At 48.5% G+C, this 15,081-nt stretch overlaps 1 protein-coding gene across 2 annotated transcripts in view; it reads left to right on the top strand.

Moving 5' to 3' along the window:
* Positions 1-15,081, top strand: part of traip (TRAF-interacting protein) — a 61,556-nt gene that overhangs the window by 14,125 nt on the left and 32,350 nt on the right. For both annotated transcript variants that reach the window (XM_068052060.1, XM_068052061.1), the window contains exon 8: positions 8,370-8,483. In XM_068052060.1, the coding sequence (XP_067908161.1) occupies positions 8,370-8,483 (114 nt within the window). The remainder of the gene's footprint in view (positions 1-8,369; positions 8,484-15,081) is intronic.

Below are 15,081 nucleotides of genomic sequence, written 5' to 3' on the forward strand. Positions count from 1 at the left end.
CTATTCCTTTCTTCCTCATCTGTTTTTCTAGTTTCTCCTAACAGCACTGTTTAACTATTTTAAAATGATTACTGCAGGTTACTCATCATTCACAACCAACTCTGCAATCCTAAGTCACAGATTGAGTAGATACAGAGGGAGGGCATTTCAGAGCTTAGGACCTAGGTAGTTGAAGGCTTGGCAGCCAATGGTGGAGTGATTTAAATTCAGGGATGCTCAAAAGCCAGAATTAGAAGAGCACTGAAATCTTAGAGTTGTGCGGCCAGAGGAGATTACAGAATGTCACGCCATGCAATCTGAACTTGTGAACTATAAAATGAACTTATGAAGTAAACTTGAAATGGACACTTCTCTTGTAAACAACATGGAGTAAGAGGTCAGGTACCCTTTCTTTCCAGCCAATACAGATAGAACTACAAGAGCCCTGAGATACTTTTCATGTCTGGACAAGGCTTGGAGAAGTCATTAAAATACAAATAACCTTTCTGGACACATCCCTGAGAAATTATCAAAATGCAAACAACCTTTTCTGTGCTAATGACTGCTTCTCTCCAACTGATTGGGTTAACAATACTGTTGCAGACTTTTTGACTCCAAAATCAAATTCCAAAGAATGGGTGTGAAAAAAACCCTACATTATCAAGGTGAAATGAGGATGAATGACACCTGGACTGCATTGTCTAACAATGGCCGAACAGAAACCATTTGTGAGAACAATGGAAGGAAAAACTATGGTCACTTGATAGAAAGTACATTTCTGATAAGGAGCTATAATAAAAGTACATTCTGGGCAGACAAAGGAGATTGCAGAATGTCACGCCATGCAATCTGAACTTGTGAACTATAAAATGAACTTATGAAGTAAACTTGAAATGGACACTTCTCTTGTAAACAAAATGGAGTAAGAGGTCAGGTACCCTTTCTTTGGGCGGCGCAGTGGTTAGCACCGCAGCCTCACAGCTCCAGTGACCTGGGTTCAATTCTGGGTACTGCCTGTGTTGAGTTTGCAAGTTCTCCCTGTGTTTGCGTGGGTTTCCTCCGGGTGCTCCGGTTTCCTCCCACATGCCAAAGACTTGCAGGTTGATAGGTAAATTGGCCATTAGCAATTGCCCCTAGCGTAGGTAGGTGGTAGGGAAATATAGGGACAGGTGGGGATGTGGTAGGAATATGGGATTAGTGTCTTTCTTTTGGGCCTCCTTATCTCGAGAGACAATGGATACGCGCCTGGAGGTGGTCAGTGGTTTGTGAAGCAGCGCCTGGAGTGGCTATAAAGGCCAATTCTGGAGTAGCAGGCTCTTCCACAGGTGCTGCAGAGAAATTTGTTTGTTGGGGCTGTTGCACAGTTGGCTCTCCCCTTGCGCCTCTGTCTTTTTTCCTGCCAACTACTAAGTCTCTTCGACTCGCCACAATTTAGCCCTGTCTTTATGGCTGCCCGCCAGCTCTGGCGAATGCTGGCAACTGACTCCCACGACTTGTGATCAATGTCACACGATTTCATGTCGCGTTTGCAGACGTCTTTATAACGGAGACATGGACGGCCGGTGGGTCTGATACCAGTGGCGAGCTCGCTGTACAATGTGTCTTTGGGGATCCTGCCATCTTCCATGCGGCTCACATGGCCAAGCCATCTCAAGCGCCGCTGACTCAGTAGTGTGTATAAGCTGGGGATGTTGGCCGCTTCAAGGACTTCTGTGTTGGAGATATAGTCCTGCCACCTGATGCCAAGTATTCTCCGAAGGCAGCGAAGATGGAATGAATTGAGACGTCGCTCTTGGCTGGCATACGTTGTCCAGGCCTCGCTGCCGTAGAGCAAGGTGCTGAGGACACAGGCCTGATACACTCGGACTTTTGTGTTCCGTGTCAGTGCGCCATTTTCCCACACTCTCTTGGCCAGTCTGAACATAGCAGTGGAAGCCTTGCCCATGCGCTTGTTGATTTCTGCATCTAGAGACAGGTTACTGGTGATAGTTGAGCCTAGGTAGGTGAACTCTTGAACCACTTCCAGAGCGTGGTCGCCAATATTGATGGATGGAGCATTTCTGACATCCTGCCCCATGATGTTCGTTTTCTTGAGGCTGATGGTTAGGCCAAATTCATTGCAGGCAGACGCAAACCTGTCGATGAGACTCTGCAGGCATTCTTCAGTGTGAGATGTTAAAGCAGCATCGTCAGCAAAGAGGAGTTCTCTGATGAGGACTTTCCGTACTTTGGACTTCGCTCTTAGACGGGCAAGGTTGAACAACCTGCCCCCTGATCTTGTGTGGAGGAAAATTCCTTCTTCAGAGGATTTGAACGCATGTGAAAGCAGCAGGGAGAAGAAAATCCCAAAAAGTGTGGGTGCGAGAACACAGCCCTGTTTCACACCACTCAGGATAGGAAAGGGCTCTGATGAGGAGCCACCATGTTGAATTGTGCCTTTCATATTGTCATGGAATGAGGTGATGATACTTAGTAGCTTTGGTGGACATCCGATCTTTTCTAGTAGTCTGAAGAGACCACGTCTGCTGTCGAGGTCAAAGGCTTTGGTGAGATCAATGAAAGCAATGTAGAGGGGCATCTGTTGTTCACGGCATTTCTCCTGTATCTGACGAAGGGAGAACAGCATGTCAATAGTCGATCTCTCTGCACGAAAGCCACACTGTGCCTCAGGGTAGACGCGCTCGGCCAGCTTCTGGAGCCTGTTCAGAGCGACTCGAGCAAAGACTTTCCCCACTATGCTGAGCAGGGAGATTCCACGGTAGTTGTTGCAGTCACCGCGGTCACCTTTGTTTTTATAGAGGGTGATGATGTTGGCATCGCGCATGTCCTGGGGTACTGCTCCCTCGTCCCAGCACAGGCATAGCAGTTCATGTAGTGCTGAGAGTATAGCAGGCTTGGCACTCTTGATTATTTCAGGGGTAATGCTGTCCTTCCCAGGGGCTTTTCCGCTGGCTAGGGAATCAATGGCATCACTGAGTTCCGATTTGGTTGGCTGTATGTCCAGCTCATCCATGACTGGTAGAGGCTGGGCTGCATTGAGGGCAGTCTCAGTGACAGCATTCTCCCTGGAGTACAGTTCTAGGTAGTGCTCAACCCAGCGGTCCATCTGTTTGCGTTGGTCAGTGATTATGTCCCCCGATTTAGATTTGAGGGGGGTGATCTTCTTGATGGTTGGCCCAAGAGCTCTCTTCATGCCATCATACATTCCTCTGATGTTTCCGGTGTCTGAGGCCAGCTGAATATGACTGCATAGGTGTTGCCAGTAGTCGTTTGCGCAACGCCTAGCTGTTCTTTGTGCAGTACTTCTGGCTGCTTTAAGTGCTGCGGATGTTAAATCGCTGGGGGCTTTCTTGTAGTTCAAAAGTGCAATGCGCTTAGCGGCTATGACAGGTTCCAGCTCTTCATTATGAGATTGAAACCAGTCTGCATTTCTCTTCGCACTTTTGCCGTAGGTGGTCAAAGCTGACTCATAGATGGCGTCTCTGATGTGGGCCCACTTGGTCTCAGCATCCCCTGTGGGAGTGTTTTGAAGGGCTGTTACAAGTGAATTTAGAAATTTTTGTAACAGCTGTGGGTGAGAAATTCTGCTCGTGTTGATGCGCGGGTGGCCCTTCTGCTTGGAATGATGCAACTTCTTTGGTCTGAGTCTAACCTTGCTGCACACCAGGGAGTGGTCGGTGTCGCAGTCCGCACTGTGGAAGCTGCGTGTGATTTGAACACTGTTTAAGGCGGCTCGCCTTGTGACAATGAGGTCTAGCTGGTGCCAACGACGTGATCTTGGGTGCCTCCATGAAACCTGGTGACAGGGTTTAGTGTGAAAGAACGAGTTGGTGATGCAGAGGTTATGATAGGTACACAACTCAAGCAGTCTCTGCCCGTTCTCATTCATCCTTCCAACGCCGTAGCGCCCAAGGCAGGAGGGCCATGAGTCATGGTCGGCCCCAACCCTGGCATTAAAGTCCCCCAGCAGGAATAGGTGTTCGGTGTTGGGGATGCTGCTAATGATGTTATGGAGTTGTTCATAGAACTGGTCTTTAGCTTCAGGTGCGGAACAGAGTGTTGGAGCATAGATGCTGAGTAGGTGTACTGGACCAGAGGTGGTGAGCAGTCGGATGGACAGTATGCGTTCCGAGCCATTTGAGGGAGGCTCTATCATGCTGAGCAAGGAGTTTCTGATGGCGAAGCCCACTCCATGCTGTCTTGGTTCTTCAGGATCCCTGCCCTGCCAGAAGAAGGTGTAGTCTTGCTCTGCTAGAGAGCCACTCGCGGGGAGGCGAGTCTCCTGAAGTGCTGCAATGTCCACATTGAGTCTACTGAGCTCGTTGTTAATGATGGCGGTCTTCCGAGAATCGTTGATTTGTGTAAGGTCTTCCGACAGGCCAGGACACATAGTTCTGACGTTCCAGCTTGCAAAGCGAAGGGCTGGTACCTTCTTTCCTTTTTTCATGTTGTTTGGTGCGGTGTATCAGTCCACCTTTCGGGCAATGACCCTGAGCTCCAAGCACCCATTGAAGCAGGCAGACTGTGGCGGGACAGAACCTTATTGACCGGGGGCTGCCCGGTTTGAGGCGGGCGGTAGCTGTCCAGTGAGGTGCAATGACCTCTCCCACCGACAAAGGCAACCCGTGGCGCCCAGTTTCTACGCCAATTTATCTGGACTTATAACCCGTAACTGCTGCCTTCCGTGTTGTTTCAGTCGCTGTGAGTCAACTATGGAGTGACCTCTCCATGGCGCATGCCTGGGCAAATTTATGGAGGTTGAGAGTTGCCCAGTCGTCAAAACCCCCCTCTCGGCCTTTCTGGTGGGGTCCAAAGGAGTGCAGGACACGACGTTTGGCACCAGTATGGCTGCAGGAACTGCCGGAAACATGCCAAAGGTGACACATGACCGCCTACGGGGTTCCGCTCCGGATTTTCTGTTAGGGTTTACTCCCTTAGCCTTGGTCTCTCCCGAGACGCCCACAAGGCAGTGGGGTTGTTGGGGCCCCTACACAGGTGTAGGATGGTGCCGGTGGGAGGAGGGGATGCAAGGGGGAGGGGTAGAGGGAGGGGGTGGGGGGGGGGGTGCAGGGGAAGGGGGTGCGGGGTGAAGATGGTGCGAGGGGGGGGCGGGCTGGGACGGGGTTGTGAGGGGGTGAGCTGAGAGGGTGGAGCAGGGAAGGGGACGGGGGTGGGGGGGGGTAAAGGGGGGGGGGAGGGGGGTTGGAATCTGGTGCAGGTAATAAGCCATTTCCTCAGTGCCCACCATCGACGTCCGGAAAGCTCATCCACGTCCTTCGGGAGGTGAAGCATCATTTGGCAGACTTAGAGGTGATTACATTTGCTAAGGGTTTTTTTTTTTTGCAGTGGTTTAAATAAAGGCATGCAGCATTGCCGACAGTGCGCTGCAGATGCTCTCCGAGCCATCTCCCGCGGGCGCTTTGAAGTTGCGTCCGGGGGGGCCGTTCGTGGATGTTTTGGGTGTTCGGGGCACCTTTTCACAGGACTTCTCTCGGGTCCCGCAGCTCCTTCTTCACCTCAATGGACTTACCGCATGCCGTGGCTGCAGACACTCTGGACTGTGAAGACAGCAGGATCGGAGATTAAAGTATCGGCAGCTGGATTAGTGTAGCATTAGTATAAATGGGTGGTTGATGGTCGGCACAGACTCGGTGGGCCGAAGGGCCTGTTTCAGTGCTGTGTCTCTATAAAAAAAAAAAAAAAATCCATCTTTGCTATCGAAGAGACAGGACCCTGCATAAGATTACCAGCTTTGAACTACATGTAGGCAGCGACTGGAGTTTGGCCTTGAACCCCGTATTGAGAAATCGTATCAGGCCATCACCATTAACCTTTGGCTGGAATATCTGAACCATTCTGAACCTCCCAAGTCTTTCTTCAGTTAACAAGGGCAAAGATTACAGGCCTGCACCGTTTCAAGTCTTCACCTCAGAAAAACAAGTTTAACAGGATTCTTTAAAATCATCAATACTTAATGTATGTTATCTTTATAATCTCTATCTTTTCTTGAGTGTTTGTATCTGTGTGTGAGAGTGGGTGTTGCGAATATTTAGGGTGTTGTATAATAAACACCTTTTATACTTAGAAAACCTGTCATTTGTCTGTTCTTGACAATTAAAGCACTCTGGTTTTTTAAAAAAAAGCCTTTTTAAAAAAAACACTGTCTTCAGTCTGTCAAGAGGTGAAAAGGAGGAACCATCCCTTTCATCTCTCACCTGTCCGTAACACGAGATAGGGTGGGATGAGGCCAAGGAGGGATTTGAAAGCAAAGATGAGAATTTTAGATTTGAGACATTGCTGAACCGGGAGCCAATGTAGGTCAGCAAGCACAGGGGTGATAGGTGAACGGGACTTGCTGCGAGTTAGGCAACAGAGTTTTGAATGATTAAGTTTATGAATGTGCATGTATCCAATATCCAGGCTTGGGCTGATAAGTGGCAAGTAACATTCGTGCCAGGCAATGGCTCTCCAACAAGAGAGAATCTAACCATCTCCTCTTGATATTAAATTACATTGCAATTGCTGAATGCTCTACTATCAACATCCTGGGGGTTACCATTGACCAGAAATTGAACTGGAGTAGCCATATAAATACCATTGCTGCAAGAACAGGTCAGAGACTGGGAATCCTGCGGCGAGAACTCACCTCCTGACTCCCCAAAGCCTGTCCACCATCTACACAGCACAAGTCAGGAGTGTGATGGAGTACTCTCCAATTGCCTGGATGGGTGCAGCTCCAACAACACTCAAGAAGCTCAACACCATCCAGGACAAAGCAGCCAGCTTGATTTGTACTCCCTCCACCACCAACACACAGTGGCAGCAGTGTGTACCATCGACCAGATGCACTGCAGCAATGCACCAAGGCTCCTTAGACAGCACCTTCCAAACTCGCGACCTCTACCACCTAGAAGGACAAGGGCAGCAGATGCATGGGAACACCACCACCTGCAAGTTCCCCTCTAAGCCACGCACCATCCTGACTTGGAACTATATTGCCATTCCTTCACTGTTGCTGGGTCAAAATCCTGGAACTAACTTCCTAACAACGCTGTGGGTGTACCTACTCCACATGGACTGCAGCGGTTCAAGAAGCCAGCTCACCACCACCTTCTCGAGGGCTATTAGGGGATGGGCAATAAAAGCTGGCCTAGCCAGCGACGCTCATATCCCAAGAATGAATTTTAAAATTTCTTAAATGGTGTAATTACTATGCAGAAATGAAATGAACTGAAGCCTGAATTTTTCCTTCTAGTTGGAATGCAATGCAGCCTGTGTGCTGACCACACACGCCATTCCATGATCATCACACTGCTTGTTCAGTTGAAGCCTGGAATGTTTGGTGATGATTATAGAATTAAACAGCATAGAAGGAGTCCAGAAATCAGAACCATTGTTTGAAAGAAGAAATAATTGATCAGTCATTTGTACATAGCACCCTACAAAGCAGCATAGTGTGGTTACATTTTATATCCTTTTCTCATTCAATAATTGTCACTTTCCAAACTTGCGTGGAGAAACACTGGAAATTTCTAGGGGAACTAAATTATGAAACAAAACAGTAATTTAACGTATTACCATACTGTTTTAATAAATCGCTAAAATTATATGTCACTGTTTCTAGTCAGTCAGAAGTTTTTCTTCACCTAGTGCAGCGTTCTCAAGGGCAGAGAGTTGCCAACACTGCAAGCACTCATCAGTTGGCACCTTCTAAATTAGGAGCACAGGAGAAAACCTCAGAGGCACTTGGTGCCTTTGTGAAAAAAAATTACCTTGGACAAACCTGGAAGTGCTGCAAATAGATAATTGTGTGCAGCAGAGTGGTGCAATAAGCAATTTTAATTCTCAAGTCTGAGCAGTCAACTGCTGAGTTATCTGGTCAGATTGCTTATGGCTAGTTTTCTTGTTCCCAGTTAGAACAAATGTTTCAATATTTTTTGTTTCTTCCCAAGTTTCTCTCCTCCCCATCTATCCCAAGGCTTCAGCTGCTTGTTAGAGTCCAGTCTGCCCTCTGATATTTCATGCTGCATGTGTGATCCTTGATGGTGAGTGCTAGTATCTTACTTTCTGTCCTCACCTGATGTCTGAATGTGTGTGCTTGCTTCTTGTAGCAAGGATCATTTGATTAAAATTAGGAACAGGTACCTCAACCCACATATATAACATATATGTATAATGCCCTCCAATCTAGGAATGCTGACAGCAATTGTAGCCCCCAATTACAGTTGAGTTCAGCTAACTCAGTGTGGACCAGGATTCAAACTTGGGATCGTTCTGATCTGAATGATAAATTCAGGAGAGCAGCACGCTCTCCACTTCTACTTGTGCTATAGATACTGCTGTACAAATTTGAGGTCTTAACCCATTCAGCGTTTTGTTCTTGTCTCCAGTATTCAGGTGCTGCTTCAAAGCCAGAGGCCAGAAGTCGAGGAAATGATCCGAGAAATGGGAATAGGACAATCAACAGTAGAGCAGCTGTCCATTTACTGTGTATCCTTAAAAAAGTAAGTAGGTCTGTTTTCCGTTCAAAGAATCCAAATAGTTCAATCCAGCAGTCCCAGTGGAAGGAATGTTTCAGCTTTCTGCAAGCGGTGAAGGGTTCGAAGTTTGAGCAAATTCAGTTCCGAGCAAAGGCGAATCCATAGCACTAGGCTCTTCTTCATTTAGCACTGATGGCATTCACATAGCAGTCTTGGCCAGAGCCCACAAGGGCAGTTGCTGCAATAATCTCATCACAGTTCTATAAAGGGCGGTCATCTGAGGTTTGGGGATAAGACAGATTGTTGAGACAGATTTGAGGAAGTTTTATTGTGTATCTAACCTCTGTTACAAACTGACTTGGAGCACTTGCTGTTACTCCTGGATGCAAAATATGTGAAAAAAGATTTCTCTGCACTTGCATCCCTCACCTTGAGAGACAGATCAAGTTTGAAAGAACAGGTAACTATGGGCACTGGTTGAACTTGCCCCAAACAGCAAAACAATGGATACTGAGGAAGAGGGGGAACAAAAGAGACAACAGTCAAAAGATGCAGGTGTGTCCCAGCAAAATCTCTTGATTGCTGTTATTAAGTGTGTTCACCTGACTCTGGAATAGGATTGCCATGATTTTAACAAAGTTCTGTTAATATCATGCACAAAAGGGTAACTGCTTCAAATTTCTTTCTTTTGGGCCTCCTTATCTCGAGAGACAATGGATACGCGCCTGGAGGTGGTCAGTGGTTTGTGAAGCAGCGCCTGGAGTGGCTATAAAGGCCAATTCTGGAGTGACGGGCTCTTCCACAGGTGCTGCAGAGAAATTTGTTTGTCGGGGCTGTTGCACAGTTGGCTCTCCCCTTGCGCCTCTGTCTTTTTTCCTGCCAACTACTAAGTCTCTTCGACTCGCCACAATTTAGCCCTGTCTTTATGGCTGCCCGCCAGCTCTGGCGAATGCTGGCAACTGACTCCCACGACTTGTGATCAATGTCACACGATTTCATGTCGCGTTTGCAGACGTCTTTATAGCGGAGACATGGGCGGCCGGTGGGTCTGATACCAGTGGCGAGCTCGCTGTACAATGTGTCTTTGGGGATCCTGCCATCTTCCATGCGGCTCACATGGCCAAGCCATCTCAAGCGCCGCTGACTCAGTAGTGTGTATAAGCTGGGGGTGTTGGCCGCTTCAAGGACTTCTGTGTTGGAGATATAGTCCTGCCACCTGATGCCAAGTATTCTCCGAAGGCAGCGAAGATGAAATGAATTGAGACGTCGCTCTTGGCTGGCATACGTTGTCCAGGCCTCGCTGCCGTAGAGCAAGGTACTGAGGAGACAGGCCTGATACACTCGGACTTTTGTGTTCCGTGTCAGTGCGCCATTTTCCCACACTCTCTTGGCCAGTCTGGACATAGCAGTGGAAGCCTTACCCATGCGCTTGTTGATTTCTGCATCTAGAGACAGGTTACTGGTGATAGTTGAGCCTAGGTAGGTGAACTCTTGAACCACTTCCAGAGCGTGGTCGCCAATATTGATGTATGGAGCATTTCTGACGTCCTGCCCCATGATGTTCGTTTTCTTGAGGCTGATGGTTGGGCCAAATTCATTGCAGGCAGCCGCAAACCTGTCGATGAGACTCTGCAGGCACTCTTCAGTGTGAGATGTTAAAGCAGCATCGTCAGCAAAGAGGAGTTCTCTGATGAGGACTTTCCGTACTTTGGACTTCGCTCTTAGACGGGCAAGGTTGAACAACCTGCCCCCTGATCTTGTGTGGAGGAAAATTCCTTCTTCAGAGGATTTGAACGCATGTGAAAGCAGCAGGGAGAAGAAAATCCCAAAAAGTGTGGGTGCGAGAACACAGCCCTGTTTCACACCACTCAGGATAGGAAAGGGCTCTGATGAGGAGCCACCATGTTGAATTGTGCCTTTCATATCCTCATGGAATGAGGTGATGATACTTAGTAGCTTTGGTGGGCATCCAATCTTTTCTAGTAGTCTGAAGAGACCACGTCTGCTGACGAGGTCAAAGGCTTTGGTGAGATCAATGAAAGCAATGTAGAGGGGCATCTGTTGTTCACGGCATTTCTCCTGTATCTGACGAAGGGAGAACAGCATGTCAATGGTCGATCTCTCTGCACGAAAGCCACACTGTGCCTCAGGGTAGACGCGCTCGGCCAGCTTCTGGAGCCTGTTCAGAGCGACTCGAGCAAAGACTTTCCCCACTATGCTGAGCAGGGAGATTCCACGGTAGTTGTTGCAGTCACCGCGGTCACCTTTGTTTTTATAGAGGGTGATGATGTTGGCATCGCGCATGTCCTGGGGTACTGCTCCCTCGTCCCAGCACAGGCATAGCAGTTCATGTAGTGCTGAGAGTATAGCAGGCTTGGCACTCTTGATTATTTCAGGGGTAATGCTGTCCTTCCCAGGGGCTTTTCCGCTGGCTAGAGAATCAATGGCATCACTGAGTTCCGATTTGGTTGGCTGTATGTCCAGCTCATCCATGACTGGTAGAGGCTGGGCTGTATTGAGGGCAGTCTCAGTGACAGCATTCTCCCTGGAGTACAGTTCTAGGTAGTGCTCAACCCAGCGGTCCATCTGTTTGCATTGGTCAGTGATTATGTCCCCCGATTTAGATTTGAGGGGGGCGATCTTCTTGATGGTTGGCCCAAGAGCTCTCTTCATGCCATCATACATTCCTCTGATGTTTCCGGTGTCTGAGGCCAGCTGAATATGACTGCATAGGTGTTGCCAGTAGTCGTTTGCGCAACGCCTAGCTGTTCTTTGTGCAGTACTTCTGGCTGCTTTAAGTGCTGCGGATGTTAAATCGCTGGGGGCTTTCTTGTCGTTCAACAGTGCAATGCGCTTAGCGGCTATGACAGGTTCCAGCTCTTCATTATGAGATTGAAACCAGTCTGCATTTCTCTTCGCACTTTTGCCGTAGGTGGTCAAAGCTGACAAATAGATGGCGTCTCTGATGTGGGCCCACTTGGTCTCAGCATCCCCTGTGGGAGTGTTTTGAAGGGCTGTTACAAGTGAATTTAGACATTTTTGTAACAGCTGTGGGTGAGAAATTCTGCTCATGTTGATGCGCGGGTGGCCCTTCTGCTTGGAATGATGCAACTTCTTTGGTCTGAGTCTAACCTTGCTGCACACCAGGGAGTGGTCAGTGTCGCAGTCCGCACTGTGGAAGCTGCGTGTGATTTGAACACTGTTTAAGGTGGCTCGCCTTGTGACAATGAGGTCTAGCTGGTGCCAACGACGTGATCTTGGGTGCCTCCATGAAACCTGGTGACAGGGTTTAGTGTGAAAGAACGAGTTGGTGATGCAGAGGTTATGATAGGTACACAACTCAAGCAGTCTCTGCCCGTTCTCATTCATCCTTCCAACGCCATAGCGCCCAAGGCAGGAGGGCCATGAGTCATGGTCAGCCCCAACCCTGGCATTAAAGTCCCCCAGCAGGAATAGGTGTTCGGTGTTGGGGATGCTGCTAATGTTATGGAGTTGTTCTTAGAACTGGTCTTTAGCTTCAGGTGGGGAGCAGAGTGTTGGAGCATAGATGCTGAGTAGGTGTACTGGACCAGAGGTGGTGAGCAGTCGGATGGACAGTATGCGTTCCGAGCCATTTGAGGGAGGCTCTATCATGCTGAGCAAGGAGTTTCTGATGGCGAAGCCCACTCCATGCTGTCTTGGTTCTTCAGGATCCCTGCCCTGCCAGAAGAAGGTGTAGTCTTGCTCTGCTAGAGAGCCACTCGCGGGGAGGCGAGTCTCCAGAAGTGCTGCAATGTCCACATTGAATCTACTGAGCTGCCGATACTTCAATCTCCGATCCTGCTGTCTTCACAGTCCAGAGTGTCTGCAGCCACGGCATGCGGTAAGTCCATTGAGGTGAAGAAGGAGCAGCGGGACCAGAGAGAAGTCCTGAGAAAAGGTGCCCCGAGCACCCAAAAAATCCATGAATGGCCCCCCCGGCCGCAACTTCAAAGCGCCCACGGGAGATGGCTCGGAGAGCTTCTGCAGCGCACTGTCGGCAATGCTGCATGCCTTTATTTAAACCACTGCAAAAAAAACCCTTAGCAACTGTAATCACCTCTAAGTCTGCCAAATGATGCTTCACCTCCCGAAGGACGTGGATGAGCTTTCCGGACGTCGATGGTGGGCACTGAGGAAATGGCTTATTACCTGCACCAGCTTTCCACCCCCCCCCCACTCCCCCTTTACCCCCCTTCCACCCCCCCCACCCCCGTCCCCTTCCCTGCTCCACCCTCTCAGCTCACCCCCTCACAACCCCGTCCCAGCCCTCCCCCCCCCTCGCACCATCTTCACCCCGCACCCCCTCCTTCTACCCCTCCCCCTTGCATCCCCTCCTCCCACCGGCACCATCCTATACCTGTGTAGGGGCCCCAACAACCCCACTGCCTTGTGGGCGTCTCGGGAGAGACCAAGGCTAAGGGAGTAAACCCTAACAGAAAATCCGGAGCGGAACCCCGTAGGCGGTCATGTGTCACCTTTGGCATGTTTCCGGCAGTTCCTGCAGCCATACCGGTGCCAAACGTCGTGTCCTGCACTCCTTTGGACCCCACCAGAAAGGCCGAGAGGGGGGTTTTGACGACTGGGCAACTCTCAACCTCCATAAATTTGCCCAGAAACTGGGCGCCACGGGTTGCCTTTGTCGGTGGGAGAGGTCATTGCACCTCACTGGACAGCTACCGCCCGCCTCAAACCGGGCAGCCCCCGGTCAATAAGGTTCTGTCCCGTCACAGTCTGCCTGCTTCAATGGGTGCTTGGAGCTCAGGGTCATTGCCCGAAAGGTGGACTGATACACCGCACCAAACAACATGAAAAAAGGAAAGAAGGTACCAGCCCTTCGCTTTGCAAGCTGGAACGTCAGAACTATGTGTCCTGGCCTGTCGGAAGACCTTACACAAATCAACGATTCTCGGAATACCGCCATCATTCAAATCTATAGCACTTAATCTATGCCATTTAGCATTCACGACTCCTCAGATACTGAAGCAGTCCATGTAGAAATGCAGCAAGACTTGGACAATATCCAGGCTTGGGCTGATAAGTGGCAAGTTACATTCGCGCCACACAAGTGCCAGGCAATGACCATCTCCAACAAGAGAGAATCTAACCATCTCCCCTTGACATTCAACGGCATTACCATCGCTGAATCTCCCACTATCAACATCCTAGGGGCTACCATTGACCAGAAACTGAACTGGAGTAGCCATATAAATACCGTGGCTACAAGAGCAGGTCAGAGGCGAGGAATCCTGAGGCGAGTAACTCACCTCCTGACTCCCCAAAGTCTGTCCACCATCTACAAGGCACAAGTCAGGAGTGTGATGGAATACTCTCCACTTGCCTGGTTGGGTGCAGCTCCAACAACACTCAAGAAGCTCGACACCATCCAGGACAAAGCAGCCCACTTGATTGGCACACCATCTACAAACATTCACTCCCTCCACCACCGATGCACAGTGGCAGCAGTGTGTTATCTACAAGATGCACTGCAGCAATGCACCAAGGCTCCTTAGACAGCACCTTCCAAACCCGCGACCTTTACTAACTAGAAGGACAAGGGCAGCAAATAATTGTGAACACCACCACCTGCTAGTTCCCCTCCAAGTTACACACCATCCTGACTTGGAACTATATCACCGTTCCTTCACTGTCGCTGGGCCAAAATCCTGAAACTCCCTTCCTAACAGCACTGTGGGTATACCTACCCCACATGGACTGCAGCGGTTCAAGAAGGCAGCTCACCACCACCTTCTCGAGGGCAATTAGGGATGGGCAATAAATGCTGGCCTGGCCAGCGTCGCCCACATCCCATGAATGAATCAAAAAAAAAAAAAAAAAATCTTAGTTACCTAAAACTAGGGGTTTAGGATAGAAAGAGTTGCAGTTGGGGGCAGCAGCAAATTGGTTTGTGAAGTGAGTACAGTTTTATTTTCCTTATTGAAGCTTTTAAGAACTTAAGGTGACTAAACATTTGTTATACAAGGTTACAAAGACCATTATACTTTCAATTATTTTAAACTTAACAGTCACATTGTATTTGTCAATTACAAAAGCAATGTCAAGTCTTTCCGCTTGTGAATCACACAACTAATGTTTTATCGTGTCACTTCTCAAGGTTTCCAAGAGCACCATGCAGTTGCACAATAGCTTAGTGAAATATAGGTGCACATGTACACTTAAAAATGGAATTAATCGAGTTGCTCAATGCTTTTTGGAAAACATTTCATTGCATTTCTCATTAAGAAATGTCTTGTGTCCCAAATCAGGTTTTAAACAGAAAAATCTTGGAACAAGTATCTCCTTTAACCTTTTTATATTCACCAGATGTTGCCATAAAAAGCACCACAACTATCAATACAATAAAGGTCATCAATTTATATTTGAAACTAAGTATTACACAACATAAGTTAACATCATGTACAATGTTTTCTGTAATTTGGACAGCAGAAGAGCACGAAATATAAGAAAAAATAATGGATGGTGCATTCTTGCATGTTCAAGCAGGTTGAATAGGAACTCCATTAGAATGAAAGGAGATTTGTTAAGGAAATGCTTTCAATACGGCGGCAGGCATTAATACTGGGAAATCAATGTTCCTTACACA

The sequence above is a fragment of the Heterodontus francisci genome, chromosome 19 (assembly GCF_036365525.1).
Source record: "Heterodontus francisci isolate sHetFra1 chromosome 19, sHetFra1.hap1, whole genome shotgun sequence".
NCBI classification, from domain to species: domain Eukaryota; kingdom Metazoa; phylum Chordata; class Chondrichthyes; order Heterodontiformes; family Heterodontidae; genus Heterodontus; species Heterodontus francisci.